Source organism: Lonchura striata, chromosome 7, assembly GCF_050655825.1.
Source record: "Lonchura striata isolate lonStrDom1 chromosome 7, ASM5065582v1, whole genome shotgun sequence".
NCBI lineage: Eukaryota > Metazoa > Chordata > Aves > Passeriformes > Estrildidae > Lonchura > Lonchura striata.
Window position 1 is genome coordinate 20960787 of NC_140709.1, and position 22236 is coordinate 20983022.

At 38.0% G+C, this 22236-nt stretch overlaps 1 protein-coding gene across 3 annotated transcripts in view; it reads left to right on the forward strand.

Annotated features, from left to right (window-relative positions):
* Window positions 1-22236, forward strand: part of MAP3K20 (mitogen-activated protein kinase kinase kinase 20) — a 92589-nt gene that overhangs the window by 23905 nt on the left and 46448 nt on the right. For all 3 annotated transcript variants that reach the window (XM_031505411.3, XM_085585074.1, XM_085585073.1), the window contains exons 3-8: window positions 7036-7123; window positions 11298-11399; window positions 12162-12227; window positions 13176-13204; window positions 13322-13459; window positions 19333-19419. In XM_031505411.3, coding sequence (XP_031361271.2) covers window positions 7036-7123; window positions 11298-11399; window positions 12162-12227; window positions 13176-13204; window positions 13322-13459; window positions 19333-19419 — 510 coding nt within the window. The remainder of the gene's footprint in view (window positions 1-7035; window positions 7124-11297; window positions 11400-12161; window positions 12228-13175; window positions 13205-13321; window positions 13460-19332; window positions 19420-22236) is intronic.

The following is a 22236-nucleotide window of genomic DNA, read 5'->3' on the forward strand; positions in this document are numbered from 1 at the left end:
TCAAAGCCAGTTTGTCTTCAAAGTGATTGTGAGTAACTTGGAAAATTTCCCAACATTGAAAAGAGAAATGATGATTGCTGAAAATAAAGAGCTCTATGGGAGCTCAGGTATTTCAGCCCTGCTCTTTAGTCCACTCATCTCCTGTTTCTACTCAGTTGCTGGTGTTGCTTTGCAGCTGGAGGCAGCTCAGTACTCCAAATCTACCCAAATTAAAAATTACAAATATTGTGAACATTGCTCATTTCTAAACTCTTACACACAGTTTATGCATGCTTAGAATGTTTTGCTTTATGTGAGTAACAGTGGTGAAATCCAAACTAAACTTGTTCTTGACAGAATGCTCATACAATCTCCTGTTGTATGCTGCAAAATGTAACAGTCCTGTGGTTGTATTTCTACTTGAAATCTGTCTGAAAAATGAGTTATTTTTTTCCATAACCTTTGTGGTTTTTGTTTGTTTGCATTTTTTTGTAACTGGCCGTGTAAATGTAACATAGAATTTTTTCTTACTAAACATTCTGTAAGGATTTTCTGCACAAAGTGCCTCTGCTTAGTTTTGTCAATCTGTTAGCAGCCTCTTCTCTCACAGATAGCAGGTTTTTAACAGTTCTCATGAGGAAAACACCATGATCCTGCAATTTCTTCGTTAGTGCTGTGTGGGCTCCATGTGGCCCATGTACTGATGGTGGTCAGAGGGAGGATTGAGCCAATTAGCTTGTTCTCATTCCCTCTTACTGCACAAGACAGACGGTCTGCTGCCGTATCACAAGGAGAAAGCCACTGTGATTTGAGAGGGACTAGCCTGCTTATCATGGGCTGAGCAAGCCTTTGCAGTGTTTCAACAGTGTTTCAACATTCCAAATTTGCCAGCTAGTGCTTTGAATCCCCTAGCCTTCAAATTATGCATAATATACCAAGTCCTGTGCAAAGGTTGCTATAAAGAACTATAGTAGAGTATAAAACTCTGTTTTCTTTTCAAATGGTCAATATCCAATACATTTTACTGATAATAAATCCTATGGTGTTGCATAATGCAAATTCATTATTTTAAAGGAAATTTCATAAGATGGGGTGAGCCTAGAACAGAATACAATAAATTTATGTCCATATTCCTTATCTGTGGTACATTATGATAGTTTAACAGACATGAGCTGTCTTGGTAATGGGCTTTTTATTTCTTCAAGATTGTAACTTTAGAATCAATACAAGGTATTTAAAGTGTGTGGTTCTATCACAGTATCTCCAAAAATGAGATTTTTTTTTTTTGTGATATACACCAGTGGATTTAAAATAATAGTAAAATTATTATACAGCAATAAGAATTTATTAATTTCCTGTACATTTCTACTTTTAGTCTCTAGGATTTTTAACAGTGTAGGACATAATTTTGGATGCAGATTTGATGCTTTGAAAGATTTGCTCAATCAAAATGCTTCAAAGTACAAATTTTTTACATCATTGTAGATGTACTTATGAGAATTTAATTCTGTTATTTACAGAAATGCTGGTGACATCAATGTGAGAATGTAATTTAACTCTTTTCTCTGTGTTTTAAGAAATAGGATACTGTTTCCTAATAGAGCCTGAATATAGAGGCTGTGTTGTAAATGCTGACAGTTTTAATATGTAAATGGCCTACAGAAACCAGCTTTTTTCTGGGATAAGTTATCATCTAAATGAATACTAGAAAAAAGCCCAAGCTCATACAGCTTTAAGTGCCATGCCAACCATAGTTTTAAAACTATGATTGCCTATGGGAAGAGATGGTACCACATGTATGCTGGGAGTGTGCCCATTGAAGCACTTGGTAACTGCTTATTTGCAGGTAAAAAGTCTCATTGAGGATTCTTTGGCTTTGCCATGTTCATGTGGTTTTCCTTTTGCATTGTTAGTATTAAAGACAGTTTAATAGTTTAACAGAAACTCTCTGAACTTAAGTGTGTCTAAATATCTGCTTAATAAACATGGCAAACAGTTCTCTGGAAAACTAAATAGCCAGACTTTTGCACAATGTAATCATATATATTATAGGGCAGTTAAGGAAGTTGTGCTAATCAGATTAAATAGCTAACCATGTGTAACTGTAATTTTGCATGGAGTGAAGGTGCCACTTGCTGTGTGGTTACCTGATTTACTAATAGGGTTGGCTGCTGGCTGATGCAATTGTCTCACAAGGGGCTGCAACTACTTCCTGTGTTAATCCTAAACCAGTGTGCTCAGACCAGGGTGGAAGGATACTTACTCTTTCCAGTCAGCTGTTCCAAAGGCATCTGGAAGAAGTGATGGTTGAGTTGCTTTGGGCTCAGTTTGTCTGGACCCATGCAAAAAAAAGCCTTTTGATACTGAAAAACTCTGTGAACAGATGTCCTTTTACAGTTCCCAGCTGTGCTGCTGGAACAGACTGCCCAAAGCCTTGATCACTTCTCTTGACTACAAGTGTGAACGTAACAAATTTCTAATATATTTCCAAGGAGAACCAGAGTAACTAAAATATGCTGAATTGTTTGGTCTTTGCTAACTTTAACTGCCTTGGGATAGGGAGCTCTAACAAGAGCAGCTGCAGCTGCTATGAGTAGCTGGCAAGCAACAACACAGCTGTATGCAAAGTGCCTCCATCCACGTCCTTACTGTCTTTGCGGCTGCAATTATAGATGTGACGATATGGCCCTGTCTGATTCCCTAATAATGCCAGCTCAGCATCAGGTGGCCACTGCCCACATCTGCAGTCAGCACCAGCCTTGAAGACCTCATCAGAGCTGAACTGCAGTTGCTGCTTTTGCTGCATTGGTACAAGGCAGAGCAAAAACAAATGAGGGCTTGGATCATCCTGGTGAGCTTAGGCTTGTGCTGTTCATAACGAGACCACGCTGTCCAGGTAGATTGCTTTGTCCCCTCGCCTGCTGCTGGCTGTGCTTAGAATTTGTGCTTGTGATTTCTGTCCAGCTATTGCTGAACACAGACAAGACCTGGAGGAAGACCTCGTTTTTTTTCCTGCTGAAACACCTGAAGATATGGTTATTCATGCATGGTTGTCTGTACTACAAGGTTAAGAGCAGTACTAGCAGTCTACAAGCAACTCTAGGGTGATGTCAGTCTTAGATGATGTAACTGTCATTTTCACATATGTCAGTAAGTAGAGATTAAACAGACATAAAACCAAATTACCTGTTAAACACTGTGATCCATACCATGGTTCACAGGACACAATTACACTGTTTGTACACTTAGGGGTTGCCTGAATTCCAAACTCCTACACTGTCATTGTTTTATGAATTGGCTTGATTTACAGTAGGCCAGTAAGTGAGAATTAAATAAAAAAGTTTTCAATGTAATTTGTTCTGACCTTGGATTTTGTGGTATTTGAATTATGTAAGCAGTGGATTAGGTTTGTTTAGAAATCTGAATCCTTTGCCTTCAAGAAGTTGTGTGCAGTCTGTAATCCCTTCAGCAGGACTCAAGAGAGGGACATAATTTTATCCATACCTGTAATGTAAGTGCAATGTGAACAATTTTAGCATAGTTTGATGGTCAATAACAGGCTGTTAATAAGCTTATCAGGGCACTAAGCATAATATTCAACTCTGTTGCTGTTACCTTGTGTGTCTACGTCTCTATGTTATGTCCAGAAAGTTTGTATTTATGTGTTTGGATGTCTTTTCAGCTGAATTCCAGTTCTGCTTCAATCCAGCCTTAAAAAAAAATAAAAATCTGTCTTTTGCACAAAAAACTGATGTAATCAAGTAGTTGAATACTTGTTGCTTGTCATTGCTATTTAGGAAGTAAATTGGTGCTCATTTAGCGTGCATAAGATAAATAGCAGCTTTACTGAGGGAAGACTGTCATGCAAAGCCAGCAAGAGCTGACTTGTAGACATGTAGATGCATGACAGAATTTTCTTCCGAGGATTTAAGAATTTTGGATTAAAGTACAGTTTTGATGCTCAAAGGTGATTCTAAATATTCTTGTTAGTGTCTAAGAGACCTTTGAAATACCAGTCTTTAACCACCACTTTGTAATTTGCTATCTGAAAGTAATTTTCATTGAAATACAGCACCTTCTTGTCAAAGATAGTACAAAAGCTTCAAAGATATGGACTGGCTTGCATGTGGTTCTCACTGTAAAGAATAAGAGTCTTTAAATTGGCTAATATAGTTCACAGCAACAGAAAAGAACAAAACATGAAAGGAATAGTCTAGAATCGCTAGTGCTAACAACAGCATAGTGATTAAAAGTATTTAGAGAGGTATAATGGCCCTTAGGAAAAGCTGGAAATTTTTTTAACCTACATTTCTTCATTGTCGTATCTGTGGGCAATTAGAAGATTCTTCTCTGGATTTCTTAGATGGAAGCTTGCTTTGGTATCTGTTAAATCCCAGATTAGAGTATGAACATCATTGTGAAGGTGATGGTATTAGCTGTGGTTAACACAGCATTTTTTCGTAGTTCTGTAATGTGATGTTAGTGAATATAACATAAATATGATAATCTTAAAAACATTACTTTTGCATTTCCAAGTGATAAAAGCACTGTGTGTCTCTGGCAGTGAAGTACTCACTTCTTGGCCTGATACTCATATTTTGATTGCAGTCCCTGTCATGGTAGCACTGGTGATTGGTCGGTCTGGGGTTTGCTGCAGTGCAGCCTCTCCTGTTGTTGTAGCCCCTCCACTGACTGATGGGCTTTCACTGCATCCAGCGGCATCTTGTGTGAGATGGAGAACAGTTCTGCACATAGTTGTGGTGGGATAGGGAGCTGTGGAACTTGGATTTGTTAATCAGGGGGCATTTTTAATCATTCTCCAAAAAGATTAATCAAGTATTTGTTTTATAGCCAGGACCTAAATATATTATGCTATGGGAAAATTAAATGTGAGACCCATCCATTTAATTCTAATGACTTGTTGAAGTACTTGTGTTGTAAACACCACATCAGATGGCGTGCTCATAGCTTTGAAGACATGTTGAAGACATGGTATGTTTTATGTATTTCACAAGATGATGGTTTTATTCCGTACCTCTGACCACGGTGTTAATGAAAAGGTGGTTATGATAGTTTGTGTCACTGTGTTACTCCTGTCTCATATCAGAATATTCAGATAGGCAGTCAAGCAGAGTGAGGTCTGGTAATCTGGGAGTAATGCTGGAAGGGATTAAGAATTGAATGCCCAATTGTATATTTCCTAAGGAATATACAAACATAATACAGAAGTTTCTGAGATGGAGATTTTTAACAACTCAGTGGTCACCTGCATCCTCCAGCCTAGGGAAGGAGGTTGGAGGTACATCTCATGCTTCTGCTGCTGCAAGAGTTCCTTGTCTTGGGAGGATGGTGAAGCTGCAATTGTAGGGCAGAGCTCCTTCTGCTGCCAGATCTCTTGACTCGTTGAGTCTTGGGTGTTGCTGTTTACCTGCAAGTGAATCTTCCCACATTTGCTTAGGTAGCTGCCATTTAAATTATTTTGTGGCCTTATAGATTCACTGAAAGCAGGAAGGCTATAGTAGTTTTTATGTGGAAACCCACAGTACATCAGCTACTGCTATTCTAATAAATTTACTGCTATTCTAATAAATGTACAGCTATAGCAAACCAGTACTTCTTTGGCCTATGTTTTATAGGTGGTACCATGATACATGTGCTTATGTGCATAATTACAGATTAAGGCATTAGATGACTCAATTTTTTGCTGTTGTTGTTGCTTAAAGACTTTTTTGTGTAAGTTCAACACAGTTTTGAAGACCTTTAGCTAATGCTCATGCATTTACACATGTTCAATTAAATCTTAACTATAGCTTTGAACTTAACTTAGGTTACACTAACTTTCATGCTGCTTAGCCTGCTCAGCAAGAAAAACAGTATTACTGACAAGTGAGTAATCTTTTTTCACAATACCAGAAAATTAACTTTTAAGATGCATGCTGTTTTGAGCAAATCATACTACAGACTGACTCACCTACAAGTCCACAAAATAATTTAATTGTTTGTTATCTGAGAACATGTGTGAAAACTTACCTGTGGGCAAACAGCAACACTCCCACTGCAAATCATGAGATCTGTGAAGGGATCTGTCAGATACTTTTGGTAAGTTCTGAGGAGTTAACTGTGATCTCGTTTTTGTTAGATGCTCTTGCCTGGTACAGAGTTAACATAATCTTGAAGTGTTAAAGCATTACTGTGGAGAAAAATATAAAGTAGTACATATCTGTATTTGCATAATATGTGTATTTGTATAAAAACGTGTGTCTAAAATCTGTTAAATATTTGTTTTGATACACTACAGAGATTAAACTGTTGAGACACCTTCCAGGAAATACCTGACCTTTTTTCTCAAAAACTACAGGGCTTATATGTCTTAATTTCTGTGGATACAGTCTCCTTGCAGTCTCTTGCTCTAACCCAGCCGCATTGTTCAAGTTGAATTTGAAGATTTTGTATACTTATTTGGAATTGCCAAACATCTGTAATCTGCTTTGAGGAACATTTTCAACTGCACTGCTGGGTATTTGGCAATCTCCAGCATGCTTGCTCTGTGTATTTAATCAGACTCCACAGCGCATGCCTGGAAATTCCACATTTCCAGTAAACATTGGATGGAGCTGTGTGTGCATGGTATGCTGTAACAGCCTGGAGTGCTGGACTTGCTGAACCCATGGTACTTTGTGCATAAACACAAATTCTGGATAGGACTGCTGCTGCTCTGCCAAAAATCCCAGGTCCTTTTTGGAATAAAGTTTTCCAAGATCTTCAGTTTTTCCAAACACTTGGCTTCCTAGATCAGTGCCTTGGCCATGAAAGAATAGTCTGAAATTTATTTTTCCCATCCCCTCAAACATACAAAGTATTCATCTGCCAAACTCTCTCACTAGGTTTTCAAATGCCAAGCATTTATGAACAGTCTTTCCTAGATATATGTGTGCTTATATATATATATATAAAATATACTGTGTGTATGCCCAGGGGGGTATGAAATAAGCTATCATAGTAAATGACCCATTCTGAATTGTCTAACTTGTTTATTTATTTGTTTGTTTTCAACAGGCAGAAATACTCAGTGTGCTCAGTCACAAAAACATCATTCAGTTCTATGGAGCTGTCATTGAACCTCCAAATTATGGCATTGTTACAGGTAAGGATTTTTGTCTGACCTTTTGCTGGACTCTGTAAAACTACAATGTTAAAAGGTTATATCCAATGTTACCCAATTACAGTGTTTTGCTAATTGTTTTGGTCTTCATTAAATGTTAAGAGTGCTTGACACTACCTGCATCAATGTAATTGGGAGTGCTGGAGGTGGGAACCAGGCTGGGGGCGTAGCTGGAGGCAGCACAGAGGCAGGGGAGGCCTAGGGTGTTCTTAGTGCACAAATGCAGGACTCCTTTAAACAGTACCTTTCACTGAGTTCTCTTACCCTGTTTGGAGAATTGCTTTTCCATTTTAATTGGTGTGTTACAAAAGTAGAGGTTTTCATGGTACAAAATTCTGGCTGGTTCTGTGAGGAAGGTTGCCTGGGTGTCTGCTCAGAGCAAAGCTGCCCCATGAGTTCTGCCTGTATTGAAAGTAGGAGAATTTGCATTGTGAGGTTCACGATGGGAAGAGCTTGAAATAGAGTCGAGGGTTAAAATAAGGCATTGTAAGACAACTCCCTTTATACATTGGAAACTAGGTTTTGTTTGTTTTGATATTCCTAGAATTATGCGGAAGTTACTTTTTTGTGGTATTGTCAGGGTATTTTGTTGGTGGGATTTTTATTCTGTCACCATTTTAAACTTCCTCCTGCTCTTATCCTGGGAGATGGTCCAGATATAGAATTTTCTTCCTTTCCTGTATGGGACAAACTACATAAGATAGGAGTAGAAAGTAAACCCAAAGCAAAGAAATTTCCCAACTGCTCAAACAAGTGTTTGGAGAGATAAAACCCATGAAAGTGTGGATTAGGACGCATGTTTCGGCATCTCTGTAACTTTCAAAGTTCAATGTGAAGAGTAGTCTTTTGCATGTGGCACAATATAACACCAATTTCAGTCCACAAAATAATGCTGGTCAGGTTTTTGTTGGTTGGTGATCAGAACTTGTGAAAAATTCAGTTATTTCTACCTGCCTCTCAGACTTCTGGTTGTCACAGCAGATGGCAGTGTAAATTGAAATGCACTTTTCAGGGCATAGGAAGTTTTGCTTACTCCAGGAATATCAGCCTACTGGAGGTCATGGTGTGGCAGACATCATTCCAGAGGTGCATGGTGTGACCACAGTCTACACCACTTAGAAATGCACTGATGATGGCATATAGACAGGAATTTGAATTCCTTCTGGAAGTAATAAAATTAATAGAAAGCTGATAAATCAAGTGATGTAATTGTACTATCCTTTTTAATATAAGTGTACACCAGCAAGCAGAGTAGCAAAGGAGAGGTATAATCAATGACCTGGGTTGATGTCTAGATCAGAAGACCTCAGCTTGATCTCACAAAAGGTCAGTGTTTGAAGGACATACGTCCTGTTTACCAGTCACAGGACAAACAGCAGCTGAAGTAATTCAGTGTGCTGTTGAGAATGGGAACTCTTTAACTGCCTGTGAGAAAGAGAGTATGGTGTATAGTTCAACAGCTTTATTCCACAGGGAACTCTGATCACACCTGGCTAAAGAAGAAAGAAGTTTGGGGGTTTTTTAGCGAACTATGTTGATTCTCTATGCAACTTCTAAGGAGACTGGAGTCCTGTGGACTGGAATGGAGGCAAGGCTTCATTTCCCCACACCATTTTCAAATGAGTGAATAGCTCTTGATTAAAAAAAAAGTTAATTGAGCTTCAAATGTCTTTTAGAGGAGTTTTCACTTTGTGATCTTCTGAATGGCCTTCAGCATTGCAGACAATCCTGTTTAGTCAGAGATTTGTTTCCTGAGAGAGAAAATCCCAAATAAGAAGAAATCTTGAGAAATTAATGTTTCTTCATAGTGATGGAGACCAGAGCATTCAGCCAACTACTGGCACATATTGAGCATTAGCTACATGTGATGTCTTAGTGGGATTGTTAAAGAGTTCTCTGAGAAAGGCTACAGCTGGAGTTAAATAAATGTTTTCCTCTGAGGATGTATGTCAGTGTTCCAGCTCATCCTGCTGCCTGGTGAGCTGCTGTCATGGATCCCATCATTCTAGATGTTGCTGGCCATCTCTGTCAACAGCAATCTCAATATGTAGCTTTCAGATATGGCTTTTGGCCACATCTGCCACATCCCAAAAGGGTTCTCAGAGCTTGTGCCCTCAATGCACAGAACCATATGTATGCCACAGCATCACAGGGTGGGTTCAGTAAGACAGTCAGAGCTTTTCTTTCTAAAGCAAATATTTCTTTTCCATTATTGACAAAACATTGTCCTTGCAATATGATTTCCAAATCCACAAGCTCCTAGTAAATATCTGTGGCACAATAAGTATATGGAAGATATACTAACAGTGGCGCTTTGTTGATTGAAGCTTACTTACCTCTGTTCACACAAAGTGGCAAAGGGCTGGAGGAGCTGAGTTGCCCCCTGACCCTGATGGATCAAATTATGCATTGTAAAGGCATGCAAAGCATGCAGCCAACCTGTTCCTGAAGAATCCATTTATAAGACGGATGATGACATCGTGGGTAAAAAAAGCTTCTGTTTTAATTGTGGAAATGTGCAGGTCAGCAGCTTACTCCTCGCTTGGTGACATCAGAAGCAACACGTCTGTTATTTCACTGAGAGGTTGTGCAGCAGTGATCCAAAACTAGCTTGCCACTTGAGTGTTTACTTTCAAAGGACTTGCTATTTTCTCCCTCTTTCATTTAGCACTGGAGTCTTCCCATCTGACCTGCCACGTTCTAGGCTGCAGATTCAGTTTGGTCTCAGTTTCCTTCCCCATGCAGTGATCTCCCTGTGTTTTTGATTTCTGTGGTTAGGAACAATGGAAATTTTTGTATGCATTTGCACCATCACATATCAATTATTGATTAATATTATTATTAACAAAATTAAGATACATTTGATGTAGTCTTAAAGGCAACGATTTTGTGGCTGCTTTGAAATAGTATGAAGATTTTGAGAGTCTTCTAGATAGGTATACATTCTGCCTGAGAAGCATATTGAATAGCCTTGAGAGAGAGAAAAAAAGCTTAAGTTGCTCCTTGTATCCCCCTGGTCTTTTTGCTACTTGGGCTGCACTGGGTGACATCTGCCTGCCTTGTCATTGTAAACATTGATAAAAGAAAATGCTGAATAAGCTGTTTCATCTTATGAACCTCCAGTTGTGTTTTGGTGAAACATGAATGGATTCTAAATAAAATAAAACTTATTTCTATTAATATTTCATATTAATAAATACTGAGCAGAAGAGCTACAGGCTTTATACTGCTGTAAATGACCTGCAGCACAAGAAAATCTGTCCTGCTTATCTCAGGGTTAGACTTCTAGTTTCATCCTTCCGTTTTTTCATGAACAAATAATTTGATCTGCTGTTCTGTTTCTCCATGTGGAAATAGGAAACTTGCAAACTATTTCTTTGTAACAGAACATTATATATTTAGCATGTGGCTTTACTTTAAAAAAAAATAAAATTAAAAATTACATTTTGTTATGGGGTATAATTTATATACAGTACTGCTTACCAGTGGGGAGTATTCTCTGATTTTGGAAACAATAAGGTGAATCTGATACCACCAAACTCATCTGTTAATTGTTCTTCTGATCAAGAGTGGCTAATTCACTGTTTAAAAAAGTAAAGTGGTACTGTAGAGATTTGAGTTGTCTCCAGTTTCACACCTAAATATGTGTAGGGCTAACTAGCTTGTTATTCCTGCTTTAAGCCTCACAACTCTAACAGTCAGACTGGATTCCATCTGCCACAGTTCCTCAAATGCCCTTGTTTGTACCCACAGAATCCTGCTGTGGGATTCTGTAGGTATAGTTATGGGGAATAAGGAGAAGCATCTGCTTGTCCTGAACAAGGAGTATACACAACCTTTTACTCTGGAATTTGAACTGCTTTGCCTGATCTTTATTGATGCAAGATCTTTCAATACCTTTTATTTTAATGCCTCTTTTTCTATATGATTACACTTTTTTGTTTGTTTTTTCATTTTTTGTTAATAGTACCTTATATCTGCATTGGGATAATCAGATAAACTCTCCTACTATACTGGTAATAATATTAGGCTGTTGAACCCAAATTCTTTGTCATTAAGCCAGAAGACTGCTTTCTGGACCTGAAGAGTTTCTATTATGTCTTTCAAGTTAGGTGCAGTGTTTTTAAATGTCTTGTTTGTTGTTGTTTTTTAACAGAGTATGCTTCTGCTGGCTCACTGTTTGATTACATTAATAGTAACAAAAGTGAAGAGATGGATATGGATCATATCATGACCTGGGCCACTGACATAGCTAAAGGTAAGCAACAAGTGTGGCATATACTGCCATACACAGCCAGCAAATATACAGCTTCCTTAGTCAGGAAAGCCTTCCTAGTCTTCCTTATTGAGATGCTAACAAAACAAATCAAACATATATAAATAAAAAAAACCAAAACCAATTCACTGTTCTTTTTAATATGTTCCTTGTTTATTATGAATCCAAAAATATTCTGGAGTGAAAATGGCTTCTGTGAGCCAGTTCTGGTGTGCCCCTAAGTCCCAAGAGGATAATTTTGCTGATGTAGTGTAATTGTGAGGTAGAGTGCATAATTGCCTTTACATTTGATTTGATTTAGGATATTTAAGGAAGCTAAGGACTTACTCTCAGCAAACATACTGAAACTCTTCATATGATAATGTAGAATAAGCTGTTCCATCCTTTGTGTTCTCTGTGACTGACCACAGAAGAATTAGTGTAAACTAATGAAAGAAAAGTAAATTCATATCTGGCTTAATCGTGTAGACACCTCCTTAACTATATAGTTAGAGAAAATAACTACGTATGATGTTAACCATTATATATCCAAATAGGTGCTCTAAGAGATATGTGAGCTTTGGTTAGTGCTTTTTATTCAAAGTAGATTATGGGAAGCTTTGGTTCTCCTTCAGCACATCAAGATGGCACACAGGTATGGCAACTTGTACTGAGTGCAATTTGTGGGAACCAGGAATCACGACTGCAGAAATGTGATGGCCTTGCTTAGCCTGTCTAACTAGATTGTTCCTTTGTTTTGTGTAGGAATGCACTATTTACACATGGAAGCTCCAGTCAAAGTTATCCACAGGGACCTGAAGTCCAGGAATGGTAAAGTAGCAAAACTCTGAAATGCTCTGCATTTACTGTTACCTGTTAATGTGGCATTTAAATCTGTTCCTGAGCTTTGTGAATAAGCAGAACTAATTACTGCCTTAGTTGTCATCAAAGGTGCACTTGTTGAAGCACAGAAAAGCTTGTTCCCTCCTCCCCATCCTGAGCCTGTCTGATGTTTATTACAGACTGGGCATCATCTAGAGTGCTGTGGAGGGCTCTTTCAACTTGTGTCTTGCTGACCATGATTGGCCAGCAGCTGATGGAGCTTTCAGACACTGCCTGGGCACTCCTCACTTCTTTTTTCTATATGGAAAGGTTGAGTACCAGGAAAGGCTGGCAGACACCAGACACAACAGACTGGATAAGGCCTGTTATTTCTTATCAGAAAATCTTGTCTTTACTGTGGCTTTTTTTGAGGTTTGACAGATATTCAGGCCTTTGAGTAATACACATTCACTGTGGAGTCTGTACTTAGCAGTTGACAGTTGTTTCTCAAATTTGCTGAACATTTCCTTTTAATGAAACTTCTACTACTAGTGGTGGGATAGAAGAAGCACAGATTGTAATAATGCACAGATTTTAATGATGCATAGTAGTCAAGAAACATGTAGGTCTCACCTTGGTTGTAAATTTTCCCCTTTTATTAATGACTCTTCCAGAGAGCTTCTTGTTAAATCTAACTGTACTGGGGAGAAAGAATTTCATCTGTGTTGCTGTCTTTTAACTCAGTAAGGCCTGAAACGTTTTGCATTTGTTCAGAGGCTTGCAGGTATTCAGCAGATGTTCTGTCAGCTTCTCAGTGAAGCCAGGACAGGTGTGCACATTCAGATGCTGGCTTACCTTAGGGTCATTTGCCTTATTGAAAAATGCAGTATTTTGCTGTAAAAATTTATTAGGCTTGCTTTTTGCATTCTTGTAACCTTTTGTTTTTTTCATTTTCAGTTGTTATAGCTGCTGATGGTGTGTTAAAGGTATGAACACTTTAATTATTTGTAGAGAGATGCTGCTGCATGACTGAATGTTTCCATGTCTGATGAATGAGGTCGATACTCATAATACCAGTTTAATATTTTATTTATTTTTGCCAGATCTGTGATTTTGGTGCCTCAAGATTCCACTCCCATACAACACACATGTCATTAGTGGGCACTTTCCCATGGATGGCCCCAGAAGTTATTCAGAGTCTTCCAGTGTCTGAAACATGTGACACGTACTCGTACGGAGTGGTGAGTGCCTCCTCTCACTATGCATTGTGGCAGTTTGTCAGCGAGACAGAATTCACATGCTGCAGCTATAGCAATTCTCAAAAAGAACAACAAAATATGCCTCACTTCCTTCTAAGACTGACCCATCATTTATAACTCCATGCTTGAAAATGATAGGAAGAACATAGTATCTTGCCTGTTTAGTAGCATCTGATTAGATTAGCAACATGCCAGTGTAGGAAGTGCATGTTTTGCCACAGTTATTCAGCATATGTCCAAAGGCTTTCAGAAGCTACTGAAAGCATCATGAATCTCTGCTTGTGTTTTTTTTTAGTGGAGCTGGTCTTGTAATAGGGGGGTAACATTAGCATTCCACTTTCCCCAAAATAGAGTGTCACTGATTTTTATTGAAAAGCAACTGCTCTATGCTCAATTGTTTAAAAGACATTGCTATCACTATCTGTGAGAACAGACCCTATCTGAAAATACAGAAGCCCAGCACTGCTTTGCTGAAGGGTAAGGAAGCAGGTATAGTTCATAAGAATGTCAGGTTTTCTGATTCAGTAATGTGAATTACTTTACTCTGTCCACAGTTAAACTCTAATTTAGTTTTGCTCTGCAATACAGAGTAGGCTAGAAATAGCCCTACTGGTCACATCAATTGTGTGCCTAACCCCATAGCCTTTCTCTGGTAGAGGACAGTAAAGAGTATTTGGGTGGAAAGGAAAGGAAGTGGGGCTGTAGTTTCCATGCATATTGGTGCATTAGCCATTTTTCTGTTTGGATTCAGCTGTGAGTGGCAGAATGAGAAATTCTTCACTACCTGCCAAGTATTGTCTCTTTCTCTTTGAGGAATGGGAAGAGATAGATGTGAGGGAGTCACTGTGGTTTTAAGCTAGCACCTATGGCTATACATAGCTAATCTGATGTCTCAAAACTTTTCGCTAAACAGTTGTTTATAGTGAGAAAAATTTTTGAGGCATGATGTGACATCACTTATCCGTGAAAGTTTGTGAGGAGCCTATATTTTCAGATTGAAAATCCTTGCTTGCTGAACTGAACTAGGTCACAAAGAGTAAGAGAACATAAGCTAACAAATGTAAATATTAATGTAAACTGGTACTGGAAGCAATCACATATTGTCCCCTGAAGGGAAATGTTCCAGTTTCAAAACAGAACAACAATGTTAGAGGAAAAATTCCAAGCATGGTATTATAGTTCAAACTGCTCACATAGTCATCCTGGTTTAGATTTACTTTAGGTAATGTTTTCAAAGTGAGAGAAGGTAAGAAATTGTTTAATATCTTATCATGTCAAGTATTAACAATGCCTTGGGAACAGTATGTTGTGCAAAGTTTATTTTACCTCAGGTATAAGTCAGGTTCCTTTGACAGTTCTGTGCTTGGAGCTAGACCTGATCTATTCTTATGAAAACAGTTCAGTCTTACCAGAGTATTTTAACATTGTTATGGGTGTGTCGTGCTACTTTAGAATGACTAGTAATGACCCACAGTTTTTTAATATATTATTTTTAAATTAATGTGTTCTACTGTGGGTAGAAGCTTATGGATTCATAAAGCACTTAGGAGTAATTAATTATTTTTTTATAACTCTAGTCTTGGAACATCATCATTTTTACAGGAGATAGGTAGAAATGAAGAATGGCAGTGGCCCAAGTTCTCTGTTTCTGAAATAACTGATATTAGGGGGTTATAGCAGCAAGAAATGGCCTGTATATAATATTGAAAGTTGGAATCTCCCTATAGTAAGTGTTATAACTACCAGAGAATTAACTAGGGATCTGAAAACAAGAAATCTGAGAAAGGGTATTTTTGTCTCTTTAAGTTATCATCTATAAAAACAAAATGTAAAGAATCCTTTTTGAAGCATAACACTTGCCAGCAGCTTTTGTGCTAGAGAGACAAATCTGCTTTACTTCAGTTAAAGTCCTCTTAACAAAGAACAGAATCCTTTCAAATGTAAACTAGTAAGATACTAGGAATAGATATTTCATTTGCGATATTTGTCATCTTTCCCATGGTTTTCTTTAATTTCCTTTCTTCTATTTTTTATCTGACAGTCTTTTATTTCTACAAGCCCATCTGTGATTTTAAATACTCTGCTTAAGCTGTGCGAGAGCTTTTTTCCATGAAATGGTGAAGTCTTTCTGCCGCCTCATAGGTCTGAGCTGCTTTTTAGATGAAATGAATTTTCCTTTTTGTGAACAGTTGTATACATGTTTATAGCTAATATTTAGATTAGCTTGTCTTGCTCTTCATGGATGGTTAAACAAGCCTATGTATTCTCTGAGATACATAGTCAATAATTTATAATACTGTCATGAAAATTTAGCTAAAGCTAAATTTTCCAGGAGAATTTATTACCACACAAAGACAGATCTTACACTTTCCTTCAACCATGCTGTAGTTATCTCTTCTGATCTATTTCTAAATCTGTACTCTAAACTGAAACCAAGTGTTACCAGTGATCAACCCTGAAACTGACTTGTATGTTACTGTGTGTTGCTCAAAAATATCAAAAACTATTCCTTGCCATCTCTGTCATTCCTTGCTATCTCTGCCAGATAAGAAAGTGTATGTGGAATGACAGTGTCACTCTAAAAGCTGTTTGAAATCATGAAGACATATGCTCAGAATATATTATCCTGGCAGAACTGTTTGTAGTGCACCACAATGTGTGTTTGTGTATCAGTATAAATGTATTTAATTTAAAGCTTATCAATGTAGTTTGATTATTTTATCACTTACAAGAACAAATAAGTAAAACTATTAATTGCCTATTGGTGGCCTAGAGACTGCCATTAAATGTAGCAGCTGTTCAAACACTGCTTTAGTTATGAGAACATATGTTATTTATAGAGGGAATGTTGGCCAGCTCCAGGGGTTATCCCTTACTCTTTTTGCAAAGAATGATGCGATCTTTAACTGCAGTTGGATCAATGCAGAGAGGACAGACCTAATTTTCATGCCTAAGGGCAGTACCCCTGTGGGTGCAGTGCTAATGCTTATGCTGTACCTCTGCTAACTGTGGCTCCTGACCATTGTCTGTGAACACTTTCCTACCAGACAAAGTGTATTTTTATTCAATGAAGGTGTTCACAGTGTTTTGTTTTCATCAGATTACTTACTTGGATGTTCCCCTATCCATAAGGCACTTTGAATCTTTGTTGGCTTTGCGCCAGTGTGAGGACAGGGGATGGGGTAGAGGTGTTGTGGGTTTAGTTTTTCCTTTGGGTTGTTGTCACATAACTCAGAGGATAGGAATTGAAACCCCCAGTTGAGCAGAAGTAATGTGTGAACTTTTTCTGAAGACCACATATTTCTTATTGTCAGGTTTGTGTATAGGGTGAACATTCATATACTTATCTCTCCTTTCTGTTCCTCTGTATACAAAGATGAGTCCAGCATCTTCAGAGGCTGCAGCTTACTGCAATATGTTAGATGGCCTTGCTTTGGTTTTCATTATTGTTTCTAGCCTGGCTGTTTCTCTGTGAGCACCTGCTGTCCATCATCACAGTGAAGTGATATGATTGGGAAAGCAGGTGATCCTCATCATCACAGGTGGGAGGGGAAGTGAACCATGTCAATCTCAATTAGATTATACATGAGAAAGGAAAGATAATTTAATTTCCATATAAAGTGAGCTGGGGAGTCAGTTCTGAAAATGAACAGAGTGTACCTCACAATAAAGAGGCTGGGGTGAGTTTGGTTGAGGTCCTTATCTGCTGCTGAATCACCCTGGGGAGAGGAAGAAGCAAATGAGAATACAGATGGTACCCATTTGCTGCTTTTTAAAAGACTGATGCAGTCATTCACCTTAGTTGATGATTCAGGGCAGCTAGTCCATGAGAAGGGTGAACACAGAGACACGTCACTGTTGGAAGGAAAGGCTTTCTCTGTACATTTGGCCTGAATATGAAAATTGCACTGTTAAAATATTTTTAAACCTGTGTAAGTAAATACAAAGGTTTCCAACATCTCACTTTCATCTCTTTTACTTTCATTTATTAGTAAAATGAAGGCATAAAGAAAAATCCTTCATATTGTATCAAATTGCTGTTTTTCTCTTCAACTATGTGCAGTCTTGGAAGAGCTTTTAGCTAGCACTGTTGGTTTAGGGAGGCAGCGATCTTTTCAGGCAGTGGAAATAAACACTAAAGGTGTCATGATAAAGGAATTCAGTGCAAAATGTTCTGCACAACCATATGTGCATGAATGAAACAAAACAGCTCTTAAAATTTACAGTCTTCTGAAAGAAAGATAGCACAACAGCAGTTTTCCAGCTCAAGGCTCTTGAAGGCATTTAACATGTATTTCATTATGTTCTTTACTTGGAAGGTTATTTAGATACTGCTCTATCTGATGTGCAAACTTGAGCTCTTTCCTCTGTAGTTTCATGGTACAGTCCCAACAGATGAGACTGTTCTGCAAGGCTGCTCAATCACATGTTTGATTTGGTCCAGGAACCTTTGTTTTAAACTGACTGTTTTATACACTGCTTTTTTTGTCTGAAATACATGGGGCTGGTAAATTTTTTCCTTATCTCACAATTAAATTTACTTCTTTAATTTACAATTAAACTTACCAGTAGAGGGGTGATAATTTGAGTTAAAATTGAGGTGCCTTTTTTTACTTCTGAAAGGATTGAACTGAGGCTAACAGGATAATTGAATATGTCTGTGATAGTTCTCACCCTATATTTCTTATTCTCAGAAAAACTGTTCTTCTATTTCCAGGATAACCTTACCTTTACTAATCAGTCTTCTGACTCAAGCAAAATTATTCAAATAGGTCTATTGTTGGAGTACCCTGTTCACTTGATTAAAGGCCCAACTCTGCTTCAATGCATATTTTTTTGCTTGGCCTCCATCTGTCAATATTGTTGCATTTGCTTTTTCATTCATAGCTGTCCACAATTCATTCAAAATGATACAGCTGGAATAAACCTGGGCACTAACCCAGCCAGTGAGAGACTTGTATAAGAGATCTTAATGCATTTTGGCAAATCCTGCATTAAAGATGCTTTGTTGTTGCTTTTGTTATACTTGATATATGAGCAGAGAAAAAAGTTTGTAGATATTTGCAACAAGATGTGTATATGAAAGTTCTGCTTTAAAAAAAAAGGGACATATACAAGTGGAGGTATAAAGTGCTATTAATTTGGTTGAATTCCAATATGTTGTCCCAATGGTAGAAAAACAAGTTGGATTCATTGACTTGAAGCCTTTTTGATGATGCCAAACTCTTTTCTGCAGAGTAACTTAGATTCTTGAGTACTGTGTTACCAAAAGGCTAAAAGCATGCAAAATTAGGAAATCTTTCTCTATCTAAGGACAGTACATCCATGGAAACTCAAGGAGAAGAGAGTAATTTTTTATATGATGTATATTGCATAGTTTAATATGATCACATACTTGGAGATAAACAATTACAGTTTTTATTGCAAAATTATATTTTTATAGGCATATCAAAGGAGCTAAATATGTTTTGGATCATATTCACTGGTTGCAATGGCATAGAAATATTTTTAAATTAAAAAATGCTGCAAAGCAAAGCTATGTCTAGTTGGAGCTGAGAAGGAGAGGAAGAGCATTGTCTTCCCAAGTCCCAGTTGCCAAATGTGAACTTTATAGTGTACAAAGATAGTAAAAAAGCAACCCAGTTTTTCATCTTGGCTTTTCTGTAGAGGAAAAAGCAGAAACATTCAATTTAATTTTGTGAGAGGATCTTGCACACAAACACTGGTCCAAGTTCCTGCAAATGAAAACTGGTTGCCTGGTAATTGGATACAGAATAGTGCTGTATCAAGGTTTAATAATGTATTTAAAATACAAAGTACAGAAATAAAAATTCTTTTCTTTTTTTCTCTTCCAGGTTCTCTGGGAGATGCTAACAAGGGAGGTCCCCTTTAAAGGCTTGGAAGGATTACAAGTAGCTTGGCTTGTAGTGGAAAAAAACGAGGTAAGACTACGTTTCTACATTCAGGTACATAGATCAGAAAACAGTATTGGGGTTTTGCAAAAGACTTTTTCATCTTCTTCAAATTGAAAGTAAGTTCACGCGTATGGAAAGATTAGCAGTAGGAGCTAACACAAAGGGTCAAAGTGATGTTATTCCTCATGAATGGACCCTTTACATCTAATTGTTGCAGCTTCACGTCGTGATGCTGTAGATCAAAAATTGTACAAGTACTGTACTAGTTTCTCAGTCTCAATTGTAAAACCTAGGGGTTTGTTCTTAGTGATGAAAGAAGCCATTGCGTCCAAGGTAGGGGAACAGTTTAACTCCATCTCCTGCGTTTAGGACATCTTTTTACTGGCCGGGAGTTGATATATCTGTAAGAGACCTTCAGCTACTTCAACTTAACTCTCCCAGCAGGAGTCACTATAGTACAAGAAACTGCCGCTTAGATGAAAATTTCAAAAATAAAAGAAGAAAAAATAGTTTTAAAAAAAGAGAGAAATTACAGTTTTGCCACCTACGTTCAACACTACATTGAAGATGAGCTCCTCACTGGTATCGGCAAGGCTGTGGCATAGCTGCAAGCCTCCTCATGCAGAGTCTTTCCATTTCAAAAGCACTTCAGTGGTGTAAACACCGTTTGTACAGTGTCCCCAGCCTCGCTTTTCTTCTTCTCACAAATTGAGGCTTTCAGTTAGTTGGACATGTGAGCGTATATCTGAACACATAGTCCCTTGATATCAAAGACAGTAACTACATTTAAAAAACATTTAAAGTTGTGACTGTACCACACACAGACAAGCATGGAAATCCTCCACAAAGATGAAACCTCCTCTATCTAGACACAGCGGAAGCTTGGGAAACATTACAATGGCGAGGCACCGGCTGTACAATACAGATTTCTATTATTCTACATAAACTGTTTCTCAAAATGCTTCAGAGTTAAACAGAGGAGTTAGGTTTCCTCCTCTTAGTTTAATGGTTTTTGTTGGTGTTTTTTTCCCCTCTCTCTTTTTTTCTTTTTTTTTTGAGGACTGGATTAATTCCAGTGAGTGACACTGTGATATACCAATTAGTTGGAAATGCTATACTAACAGCGTGAAGATTGTGAATGTGGTCTTCTGCTGCATTTATCAGAGCAGGGGGCACAAAGACACTCTTTCTCCTAGTTCAGGAAAAGCCTCACACATCATTTTGAAGGAGGGACCGTAAAGCCTTCTATCAACAATGTTTGGTTCTTGTGCTTACCACATGTGGTTTTATGTAAGGGGTACAGAGTCGCATTGGGAATGTTGTAAAGAGATGCAGTCACATGCTGAAACATACCCAAGAGTACACATTTCTCTACAGTTTCCCAGAGCAAGGAATTGTGTAAAATACAGTATGGCTGAATAAAGCTAAGGGGTGGCATTCTCAGAGCCAGCTCTTTGTCCGTCAGGTACCACTAGCCTGTTGCTACCACTTTGCTTAGAGGGTTGTGAGGGAGCTTAGAGGGCACTGCATACTTCTAATTTTTTCTGGCCATGACATGGGCAACATGTCCAGCATAAGCCTTGTAAAAGTCAGTTTGTACTACTTTTCTTTGTTTTCTGTGTCCCAAAACAAGTGTAAGGGTCAGGTTCTGCTCTCAGTTCAGTCTGTTGACATCAGTGAGATTGCATGGTTCCAGTCCACAGCAGGATTGGATCACTGTTGAGCCACTCCTCCATTTTTTGGATTGCAAGTCTTTTGTTAAAATCAGTGAGGGATTGAGGCCAAAGCATAATTGCATAAGGTGAAAAATTCCCTTTGTAAAGCCTAAGGCCAGCAAATGGAGTAGATTCTAATGTGTCTGTATGGATCTCCTTTGACACTATGCATCATTTCACAGTGTTATTTTTATTCTGGTAGAGACTTTTTTAAGCCTTTTTTTTAAGAAAAGCAAAGCATGAGAGTTCAGGTTATGCTAGACATGATCTCATAATAAATTGCCACTGAGAAACGTGTTCTTTATTATAGGATGACATTTAGATCCTGCTACCTCTATATTTCATAATATATAGGTGGCATTCTTCACAAGTGAGACAAGTGGTGATTGCTACTGATTGTCCACCTCCTGGAACACTGTTACAGACAAGACTGTAGCAAAACTAGCCAGTGTATTTTTAGGCCAGTGACTTAGTGATCAGGCACTAGGGCAATTTATTCATGCATTGTACAAATTTCTGTGTATTTCTTCCACAGAAACCCTTGAACATTAAGTTATGACATTAATAATCAGACTTCTGCAGTGCGCTGCCTCTGTGTCTCATATTTCCAGTTCTTACAATGTTCAAATGCTTTTGGAACAGAATTTAACTCTTACTTTTGGCTGCTGTGTCTTGTAAGGTTTTGCAGTAATGTAGTGGTACACAGTGACATAACTTACTCTGCTTTGCTTCTGAAATGGCAATAGTAGGGCAGATGAACAGGTCTTTCTGAGAGGATAGTCTGAACAGGAATGTAATACCTGGTTCTTGCCTCTTAGAGGACAAGAACCCTTTTTCCAGCTTGACCCCTATTACATTTGGACTCACTTTCACTGAAAAACTGGTTTTCTATCTAACTATAAAAATTTATTTATATAATCTGAAATATCTGAAGTCAGTTAATAGCTTTAGTGAAAGCAGAGGATCTTCAGTGTGTAATGTTTGGAAGCATGTGCAGTCAGCTGGAGAGGCTTCAGTATCCGTGTATGTGAGAAAGGATTTGCTTTTGGCTTTCCAGTCTGGAAACAAGCAGGCTGTTAATGTAAATATCTTCTAATTTAAAGCTCTCAGCAAATGAAACCAAACTAGC